Source organism: Halyomorpha halys, unplaced genomic scaffold (assembly GCF_000696795.3).
Source record: "Halyomorpha halys isolate HHAL.00 unplaced genomic scaffold, Hhal_1.1 Scaffold1826.1, whole genome shotgun sequence".
Lineage (NCBI taxonomy): Eukaryota > Metazoa > Arthropoda > Insecta > Hemiptera > Pentatomidae > Halyomorpha > Halyomorpha halys.
The window spans coordinates 281,061-292,344 of record NW_027107090.1 but is presented as its reverse complement, the minus strand read 5'-3'; the positions used below and the strand labels follow the sequence as shown (position 1 = coordinate 292,344).

Below are 11,284 nucleotides of genomic sequence, written 5' to 3'. Positions count from 1 at the left end.
CTTTCTATAATGCTGATTTTATTTAAAAGCACAACATTCTAGAGTTATTTACTAATTGACTAATAAATTGGTAAATAATTGATGATGCGATGTAAGTGTTTGAAATTTGTTGTTTGTTAACTACACCTTCCTGATTAATTTTGTATATGTCTTGCTTCTTGTTTTTCTAAATAATTTAATCTTTAGGAATCCTTGAAACACATCTGTATTTCTTACCCCGTAAGATTATCATTTAAATTATATTAATTACTCGATCTCAAATACAGTTATATTTATTTTTATGATCATAGAAAAACTGTAAGTTTTATTTAAGAATATTGAAATTATTTAAAAAATATTTTATATAACTATTAATTTTTGTCACAAACCTGTCAATGCATTTTGTTTGTTTTAAATTATTTTATATAAATATATATTAAATCCTGAATGTTGAAATGTCTTGTTTTTACATCTGTACTTTCTGAAATCTTTAATGGATATTAAATATTATTCTAATTACTTTATATTTTAAGAAAGAAATGTTACTGTATACATTATGAATTAGAACAAGAGTTCTTAACTTGGGAGCAACCACATTACCTCCTGTGATACTGCAATGAGCTACAGGTCAAATAATCAATTTATAAAAAAAAAAAAAAAATAAAGTATGTTCACAGATTTTTTTTAATACTAGCAGTTTTAAAATATTTTAATTTTTTTTTTTTTTAAATTTATTTATTGATATTTACAACTGAACACAAAATACATCAAATAAATTTGAAGTACGATCATAATGGTATGGTACTAGCATGTAGAGAAACTACCCATTGGTAGCACTCTAATTTTAATATTTAACAAAAATTTTTTGAGCTTTTAAATAATTTTTTACTAGATGAAAACAACTAAAGGATTAGTCAAAACATAGCTGCAGAAACAAGTAAATAATAAAATGTTGAGTTGAAAGATTTGTTACTTTCCTAGTATGAAAGATCTGAACTATTTTAATGCAGTTGATAAAAAAAAAAAAGAATTAATTATAGTAGTCTCGGGACTGGTCTACAGAAGTGAAACTTCTGGAAACAAAATAATGTACAAAATTTGTATTAATAATGATCACGCATTCTCTATTATAGCTTGAGGCAGAGAATATTAGTTTGAGAATAATAATTCTGGATCTTCTTTTTAGAAAGTTTTGATAAATTAATTTCATATTAAGTTATATAGATGGCATGATTTCAATAGTAAAATTGAAAGTATGAGGTAAATATAATTATATGAATTACAAATACACATATATGACATGGATGAGAATTGTTTAAAATGAATTATATTTGTAGGATTATTAAGGTGCATAAATATGGGACAATTGTCCCAACTGTAAAACGTTGTACAACTATGAAGAAAAATATAGAATAATTTATATTCATTCTTTGGAAGATTTTAACCTCAACAGATTTATATGAAATGAGAATAATAACAATTAGAACAGTTATTTTCAGGTGTTCAAAATTAAATTCCATTTTGTTTTCATATTTATGTTTGTAACATAACACCTTCATCCACTTATATTTTCAAATATGATAAAAAAAAAAAATCTATTCCACTAACATTCATTTTGCACAGAAGAACAATTGTCATATTAATAAAACATCAAGGAAAATATAATTATAGCTCTTTTGTATTACAAATTAGGCAGTGCTGAGATTTTGACAGAAGCTTTCAAAGATAAACTGACTCTCTTCACATCACAATGTAAGTACTAATAAAATGAATTGAATGGAATATTAATTTTTAAAAAAATAAATGATAGAATTTTATGCATATGAAAGTCATTTACTGAAATCGGAAATTATAATGATGAATTGCAGTCTATTTGTATAATTATTAGAAAGATATTTTTATTTTTGTAAACCTTTAAGACAACAATAAACAAAACTTTCAAGACCAGTTGGCAGAATAGTGTTTCCAGGAATGTTACATAAAAAGGGTATTGAAAAATACAATGTCACGTAAAAAAATATTTATTTATTCAAATAAAGATGATATGATTAGTTCATAATTAACTAGCAATATTTATTTAATAAGCAGCTAATTATATAACAAATTATCTTATATGGGAGATAGCTCATCTCCTCTTATAATAAAGTTTACACGATTCCAATATTGTTCAAGTTCATGAACAAAGTGGATAGGTGTAAAATGGTGCCAACAAGTATTTATCCATAGAAGCTAGTAATACTTACAGATTTTCAGATGTTAATGGTACATTTTGAGAAGGTTTGGTGTTTATATGGTGCCCCCGCCTCTTTTTATAAGAGTTGTTTATATTAACATTAACCTAATAAGTTAGAAAGCCCTGTCAGTTCAGTAGCCTTCCGGCTCCGCTATGGAATCTATAAAATTAACAGGTTGCAGATGGATATATGAGAGTTGCAATAAAAACAATTATTTTAATATTTACCAATATACCCAATAACAAATCAAATACTGAAATTAGGATCTAGGTAATTGTCGCTAGAGAAAGCTTCTATAGAATACGCTGAATTAGTAGCCATATCATAAGGACGGTAACGGTGAGTGATTGGATGCGGAGGAGGATCCATCTTGCAAAGTTGAGAAATGCAGGAAGAACAAAAAGATATTTTAGGGCAACTTTTGCATTCCCATCTGAAACCTACAATAGGTTGTTGCCTGCAATGGTAGCACTAAAAAAAAATAAAATAAAACATTAATCTTTAAATAAAAGTAAATAATTTAGTATAAAGTAAAACGTAATAATAGATGTATGTAAAGACACCAGGGCCCTGTTGCTTAATGAAAGCTAATAGTATTAGTTCATAGTACAAATATAGAAACTAGTGTGGTAATAATACTAATACTCATTTTTTCATGATAGGGATGACTATTAGTGATATTACAGGAATTAGAAAATACTAAAGTACAAGTTACTATTGTACAAGTCAGAGTAATTGAGTTAATGACTAATAGTATTAGTTTGTACTTCATTATGAAACAGGGCCATACTTTATATTCAGGGACATACTTTATATCCAATGTGCTCTATCCTTAGCTCATCCATATTTTTCTCTTCTCTTAGTTTTTTGTGAATTTCTGCCCAATGAGAGAGGTCTGTAGAATCCTCATCACTTTGCTCTTCAGAATCAGTTTCTCCCATTTCACCCATAGCCATTCCAGGAAAAAAAGTAGACGGTCTATAAAGATAGTGTTTATGACGCTTGTGGACATTCAATGCATCCTATAACAATATATTTATTTACTAATCAACACCAACTTTAGGCATTAATATAATAAAATAATCTCTAATAAATACAAAATACAGATATAACAATAATCATTACTGTTACAGCAGGTAAGGGTTCAAAAGGAACCTTTGTTAGCCCAACCGTAAAGAGTAGTGAAAAGAAAAGAAATGGACTGCTGAATTTCGTTATTGTTTTATTTTGAATAAGTGAAATGGAAGGCATTGAAAACAAAATATAGAAGGTGAACAACAGGAAAATAAATGTCTTAATACCAACGTGGTTGATTGATGAGGCCCCTGCTGTGAGTAGGTTATGTCCTCCTGAGGGTAGATTCAGAAAAGGGGCATATTTGCCTGCCTTGGCTAAAATGATGAAGACGACGGAGATGGCCAGGATGCTAACAACTACAAGTGGGTAGTAAGGAGACAATGTGTGTGCACACTATGAGATGCTAAGAAGTCATATATTTTATATTTACTGTATACATAATAACAACCGAAAGTTTATTTGTTTTGTTTTTTAACATAATCAAAATCATATGTTCATATAATTGATTGTTGGACCATGTGTTGGCTGCAATAATTACTGTTTTGTTAAAATAGTATTTTAACTTTTTTTGCTTCCTCACTACCAAAAGTAGGAAAAAATAGATATTCTCAGAATCAAAAATTTCCGCTTGTATTATAAACTTTAGTCATCAAGAATAAATTTTTTATTAAGTGTTGATTCTGAGGAAATTTTCAAGGATTTTCAGGTTGTACTTAGTTGCTCCTATATTCATTTTTTTCGGATTCTATCCACTACTTTCGCTTTTGCAAACATAAACATATTTGTCACAGCAAATTTAAATTTAAAAAATAGTTTGCCCAATTTGATCTAAATTTGATAGAAAGTTGCAGATTAGTGTAAAATGGATGTAGTATTTATTAGTTTCATCAGATTCCATCAACTACCTTCACATAGGCATGAGGAAACTTCACTCTGGATACAGCTATATTTTTAGCAGAGGCTCATCCTATAGAAGTGGGGCTCCTCAAGGGTACGCCAGAGATGCTGCGAACCAACACCACTTTATCAAAATATTATATAAAAATTAAAATAGCAAATACAGTAGGCCCTCGACTTTCGCACATCATTGGTTCCTCAAAATGTGTGCGAATGTTGAATGTTCAAATGTAGAGGGATGTAAAAAAATATGCACCAAAGACCGTGTTTTAAATTATTTATCTATCAATATGTACACATAATGAAGTTAAAGAGGCGTGTTAAGTGCTTTCGGGTGTTTCTTTTATAAAGTTGTTAAGAGCTAGTTGAATACCACCCATTTTTTCCCTTTCTGGACAAAGATTTCTATAACATGATGTGTCATTCTCAATTGTACTTGAGTATATGTTCTCCATTGGGATCATATTCTTCCATGATAATCAAAAATTTGTCGAGATGCGTGAAGGCTTCATTCATATTTATAATTGTTAAAATCTTGAGGTTTTTATCAGCTTTCAATATTTTTTAACTGTTGTCATGAAATTCTGAGTGACCCAATCTTCAAATATTAATGCAGTAATCCAGACATTTTTATTTGATTTCCAAATGACCAGAAGCAATTCTTTATTTTTCTCTTTCAATGCTCTTGTATTTTCTTCTTGGTACACTAACAATGGCTTCAATTTTAAGTCACAAGCTAAGTATCCACCAAGAAGTAATGTCAATAGGTTTTTGGAAGGTTGGTCCAGGAACAACTGATTCTCCCTTCGATAAAAATGTACGATTAGGCATTTTTTCCCTAAACAAACCCCTCTCCTCTATATTGAATATTTAACTAGGAGAATGTTCTCAATAATCATCTTCAATAATTTTGGATAATAAGGAAATAAATTCTTTCACAGCATCATTATCTGCATCGGCCGATTCTCCAGTGAATTTAATATTATATAAAGAATATCTCATTTTAAATTTGTCAAACCAGCCATTACTTGCTTGAAATACCGTGCAAGAATCTTCATTTAATCTAGTCTTCCCAATCTTCATGCAAACTAAGAGCCTTAGCTTGAATAATTGAAAAACTCATAGGGACATTATTTTGATGTTGATCATCAATCCATGATGAAAAATATCTTTCCATTTCGTCCATCACTACACTGTGTCTTTTGAAAACAATCTTTGAAGATAAAGTTCCACAATTTTGAATGTATTCCTTAATTTTACTCTGGTTTTTAAAAATTGAACATATTGTAGATCTGTTTACACTGTACAAGCGTCCGATTGAAGCAAAAGATTCACCATTTTCAGAATGTTTAATTATTTCCATCTTTGTCTCGATCGTATGAAGTTTATGAGTCTATAATTTCTTTTTGTTTGTATCAACACTGCAGTTTTTCAATTTCTGACTCATGTTTATCAATTTATAAAGGTGAAATATTTAAATTTAAACCAATAAATTAGCAAAATACACAACACGTTGATGTACCCCCCCAATGCAAGACTGAAACTGTTTTGTTCTCTTGATCTGACCAGCATTGTAATCCTCTGCAATTGGATGTCCCCTGGGAGGGATCTGATCGCAGAGTATTAGACAGTTGAATCTTTAAAAATGTGCGAAGTAGCAAATTGTGTGAAAGTTGATGGCCACCTGTCAACAGTGCATTCCACTATTTATTCACTTTTTTTTTTTCTCCGTTTCCTACAAATTCAACTGCTAGGATAATTTTGCCGTCATAATTTTTATTTTAGCTTGCCAAGGATGCCGCAAATTTTTTTCAGCCCAACAAGGGTACCACAAAATATTTTTAGGAGTGCTGTGGTGAAAAAAGTTTGGTAACTGCTGCCATAGATTGTATTGATAAACAACAAATCATTAACCTTAAATATAGGCAATTACCAATCTAATAGAAATTTCCAGAAATAGGATAATTTTGAGAAAATACTATTATGTAATAATGAAATTATATGGTAAATAAATTTAAAAGAAAACATTGAGGAAGCTATAGTAACCTATGTACTAGGCAGACATTTTTTTATATATTTCAACATGTCACTAAAATATATAATAAAAAATAAAAAGACAATCATTACCGTTTTCTTCCGAGATGTCTTGCGAACTTCTTTATTTCTAATACCGGCTTTAGCAAGTTTTTTGTAGTATTTCTGTACTCTACTACAAACTTGTTGTGGAGTGCGATTTCCTTAAATATAAAAGCATCATTGATATTAACAAAAACTATTAAACTTAATTATTTTAGATTTTAAAACTAATAAATTTAAAAATCGTTGTCTCTAGCCTTATTCGGAACATTGATATATTTATCTTCCTTATTTCATCCATTCTGACATTTTTAAATTATACAACTTTTTTATTTAGACAATTACAAATTTTCCTCATGAAATGGAGAGGTCACATTTTTAGAATTACAGCCTCTAATAAAATAAACTTAAAAGCATTTATTCAGAGATAATTTAGATAGGATAAATTATCAGACTTGTTGAAAGTATAAATAATATTTTTTGCTCTAAATAAAAAAAATAATTACCAAGAGCTTTAGCAATTTTTTCAAATCTTCGGCTTTCAATCGGCTCAGGTGGATATTCAACTAATAATTGCTCTAAACGAAGTTGCTCTTCGACTGTCCACAACTAAAATTTTTTTTAACAAACAATAAATGCAATTTTTAGAAATCTGTAGAAGTAGCTAATCAACTCAGCAAACAAATTTAATTTAAAAAAATAAATATACACACTTGATTAAACGTTCGGGGTTTGTTTTCATTATATACCCTTCCTCGTACTCTTATTTCTGATCCCGAACTATCTTCTTTGACAGAAACTTGATTTTTCGCCATTCTCCTTGTAAATAGTTGATTTTGTTTATTGTTAATTAAACTTAAACATTTGTACTTGGAGAAATCTATTTCAGGAACCTAAATATCAAAATTTATAACGCGTATATTAGAGGAACTATTTAAACAAAAAAGTAACAAGGAGACAAAAATTAATATTTATATTCTATTATTACAAAGCTATAATAAATAATACATAAACATACAGTGGTTTAAAATAAATCTCATTTAAGCTGATATATAAAATATGTAAAGAATTGAAAGTAAACTATATTTGAATAACCTTTTTGTGGATTAATTACTGATGTCATTCAAATAAGTCTATAAATTAGTTCAGCTAATGTAGGACCAGTATTTTTTTATTTTATGACCATTCCTGGTCTTTTTTGACATTTACTGGGTTATCTACAGGGGAGCACCCTAATCTAACCACGGTGGGGGTCAAGTTTTTATTTTGTGGGACCGTCACAGAAATTAGAGTCAACCCCCCAGCCCCGATTCAACAAGCATTAAATATAAAGGAAGTTTCCAGATTAGTGGGCTTCTTCTTAAGGGCTTGGGAAATTTACAGGTTGTTCATTGTCATATTCTACCTGACTCTTTGCCAGTGGAATACTTTTAGTGGAAAGGGTATCCAGTTGTCTCCCTTCCACCTGACATCCTTATGAAAGAGGATTGAGAATCCCTTTCAATAAGTTTTACTTCTTCAACAAAGGGGATGTTTTTGATTGCCTCGCTGTTTTCTTTAATGATAAAAAAGGTTGGGGATTGGGCCAAGAGGGTGTTGCTCCATTACATGATGTCTATGGAAAGTTAATTTTTTTAATTTTTAGTTGTAGTACATAGATCAGAGAGTAGAGTTTTATTCAGAATATTTTTCAATCTTGCTTAGTCAAATCCTTAATTTTCAGCACTAACTCGATTGTCTTCCATATGATGTCAACGTATCGTCCTGTCTGCTCATGCCTTGTGGGTTGTAGGGTCCTGCTACTAGAGATTCCAAATTCAAACAAAATATCTTTTGGGCCAGCATGAAGGTTGAGGTTTAATATGAGCCCAGAAGAATGAGCAGCATTTTGAATATCCCTTTTTATTTCTTTAAAAACATTAACAGCTTCAGAAGACTCCTTTAAAATTTTACTTAACAGGAATAGGAGTTTGATAACAGGGATTTTCGAGCTTTTTATGAAATCAGTAACCTTGTTTACCATCACACCTACTCCTGGGAAGGAAAAGACTAATCACCATTCTTTATTTGTAGTTTTCTAATGCAACAATCGACTCCTAACCCAGGTTTGGGAAAGAAGGCAACAAATATGGAAGAAAAAAGACAAAAAAGTTTGTTAATTAATCAAGAAGTTGCCAACTTAATACAGCACATATATGATCTGAAACAACCAGGAACACAAGGGTTCCACAGGTCAGTTCAACAACTTCAAGACATGGTTTTTCACACATCTCTTGCATCTACATTTAAAAAAATAGAAAATGACATCATATATGCGGACAATAGTATTTGTGCACCAAGAGATATCTGTCATATCAAAAAATTAAAAATGATTTGATGAAGTACTATGAAATGAGGGATCTCGGAGCCCTTAACTACTTCCCCTGAATCCAAACAAGATGAAAAGGTTTTAGTAAACTATTCTTAATACATAGATAAAATTATTAAAAAATTAAAATGAAAAATGGCAAACCTACTTTCTCAACTTTACATCTATTCAGACATGTCAACTTTCCTTCCAAAATTTGTTGCTTCACCAATACTGGTTCTTCAACTGATCTGCTTTTCAGCTCTTCTAGGCCATGAATGTCCTTCAAGATTAAAATCGGTGATACCACTTCATTTTGTTTATTAAATTAAAGATTATAAAATAAATTCTTACTTTACAAACACTGATTCTTTGAGCTTCCAATATGGCCAAACTTTTCATAAGTTTTAAGTAGTCAGCATTACCTTTTAGAGGGAGATAATCTGTTTCAAAATAAAATAAACTTTCATCTTTACAAGTGTTATGATCTGTCTTGCTAAAATTGGAAAGGAAGTCGTTGACACCATCAGTGCGTTCTGCCATTTTACTACTGTAAGAATTTCTGCACCATAAAATATTATAAAAATTGTAAAGAAAAAGTAACTGAGCAAAGAATTAAATGACAACCCATTAGACATACAGGTAACCAGTCTGTAACCTACTTCTAACCACGCTCTGCGACCTCCACGAAGGTTCTGTTGTGATGTCGACTTTGATAAATTGCCAATGCATTTTTCTCACGCTCTTATCAACCATATAGAGTTTTATAGATGAGTTTTCGACTTTATAGATAAACAAGAAAAATCATAATTCTCCATAATGGAAAAAATCTTACGGTATGTTGATGCTTCACTGTTCTTATTTTCTGAGGTGTGTTGTATTTATTAGTTAATTTTTTTTTTGAAAGATTTATTATCTACTGAAAACGTAATTTGTTTGTTGTTTTATTTAAATAGCGTTATGTAAGCGATTATGATCTTATCTTTTTTTCTATAAATTCTGGATTGTTGCATTATCTCTCTCTCTTTTAACTAACATTTAATTATTTAAAATACATTTGAATTATACTATTTACATTTTTTGTAAAATTTATTTAAGATGTGGTGAGTAATTTTTTTTTAATTTTGAATTCATTTCTTTCAAATTTATTACCTTTAAATTTGAATTTGATTGCAGGGATGGAATGTTATTAGGTATGGGAAATCCCTTACTCGATATACTAGCAGCTACAGATACTGCTATTTTAGAAAAATATAATTTACAGCCTAACGATGCTATTCTGGCTGATAAAAAACACATGCCTCTGTATCAAGAATTAATTGAGAACTATAAAGTTGAATATATTGCTGCTGGTTCAACATTAAATTCTGTCCGCATTGCACAGGTAAAGCATTTACTCAAGATTAATATTTATTTAAAAGTTTGATTGATACTAATTGATTGGAATATTTCAGTGGATTTTACAGAGGCCAAATGTGTGTGCCTACTTGGGCAGTGTTGGTAAAGATAAATTTAGTCAAATTTTAGAGGATAAATCGAGAGAAGATGGTATCCTTGCCAAATTTCAGTTCACAACTGAAAGGCCAACAGGTAGAATTAATCTTGATAGAAATATTATTAGTATAATAATGTTCAATGACCACTATAAATGGTGAACTACCATGTTAAAATTTGTATTTGTGATTCTTGTCCAAAATTACTGCTTTATTCCAAAAAAAAAATCATAGGTATCATAGTTACCTTAACCCTCCCAACTCCAAGTGAAAAAATTATATCATAATTCGGATGGAGTGTTTGTTATGCAGTTTATTGGGGAAACAAAATAGATTTTAAGTATTTATTATTTTTAAAGTATAAAATTTTTGGGTTAAGAAAAAAAAATATGGAAATCTAGGAGTTATAATTTACATTAATCACAATGGAAGAAACGTGTAAAATATGAAAATAAAATAATATAAATTTAAGACCACAAAAATGCTCTGAGAGGCATACTAAAACTAAGAAGTTAGAAATGTTAATGTTAGAAAATCATATTGAAAATAAATTTTATTCAATATATTTTCAATTAATAACCATCTAATAATTTCTTTTTTATTAGGTTTGGTAGATAGCTAGATAGTATTGAGGTAGGTAGGTTGGTTTTATTAGGTAACTTATAATAAAGATAATAATTTTTTTAAAGATTTTCGACCATGGCTTTTAAATTTTTGAACACCTAAAACTGGATATTTGAAATAAAAATCTGAGACATATTTTTAAAATTAAACTCTGTAGTACAATGTAACTCATAAGATAAATATGTTTTAGAGTAAAAAAGTAATAATTATATTCTCAATAGCAGGTTTACAAATAAAAAATTCTGAGGATGATATCAATGTATTTGAAACATTTCAAATTAGAGAGTTAATTAATTTAAAATTGTTTCCTAGACAAAAAAAGTTTTTTAACATTTTAAATATCTAAATAAATCAATTAACATCACACCTTGGAAGTGGATGTAAGTGTGGAAGGAATGATTGATAGGACAGCCTGTTTTTTAATTTTAAACTCTTAAGGAGGTGTATATAGTTGACCGTAGATTACTGATTGGAGAAGATGGTGGGGAGTGCGGTCAGCAAAGAAACAACATAAATAAACAAAAAATATTTATTTATGCCGACATTTATATTATTTT

General features: G+C 29.5%; 2 protein-coding genes across 3 annotated transcripts in view; one reads left to right on the top strand and one right to left on the bottom strand.

The window, feature by feature from the left end:
- Nucleotides 1-1,984: 1,984 nt before the first annotated feature.
- Nucleotides 1,985-9,153, bottom strand: Atac1 (Ada2a-containing complex component 1). Of its 2 annotated transcripts, XM_014436221.3 has the most exons (8): nucleotides 8,965-9,153; nucleotides 8,780-8,893; nucleotides 6,977-7,156; nucleotides 6,770-6,872; nucleotides 6,315-6,424; nucleotides 3,023-3,235; nucleotides 2,441-2,684; nucleotides 1,985-2,372 (listed from the first exon to the last, which is right to left on the bottom strand). In XM_014436221.3, the coding sequence occupies exons 1-7, from the start codon at nucleotides 9,151-9,153 to the stop codon at nucleotides 2,460-2,462; spliced, it is 1,134 nt and encodes a 377-aa protein (XP_014291707.1). In that variant the 3' UTR covers nucleotides 1,985-2,372; nucleotides 2,441-2,459. The 2 variants fall into 2 exon arrangements, with proteins under 2 accessions (XP_014291707.1, XP_024216060.1); XM_024360292.2 differs by having other exon boundaries at nucleotides 1,985-2,684.
- A 404-nt stretch (nucleotides 9,154-9,557) lies between these two features.
- Adk2 (Adenosine kinase 2) overlaps nucleotides 9,558-11,284 on the top strand; it is a gene marked incomplete in the record, with an annotated part of 7,002 nt that continues 5,275 nt past the window's right edge. The window contains 2 exon segments of the mRNA XM_067045418.1: nucleotides 9,558-9,713; nucleotides 9,787-9,994. Of these exon segments, the coding sequence (XP_066901519.1) occupies nucleotides 9,709-9,713; nucleotides 9,787-9,994 (213 nt within the window).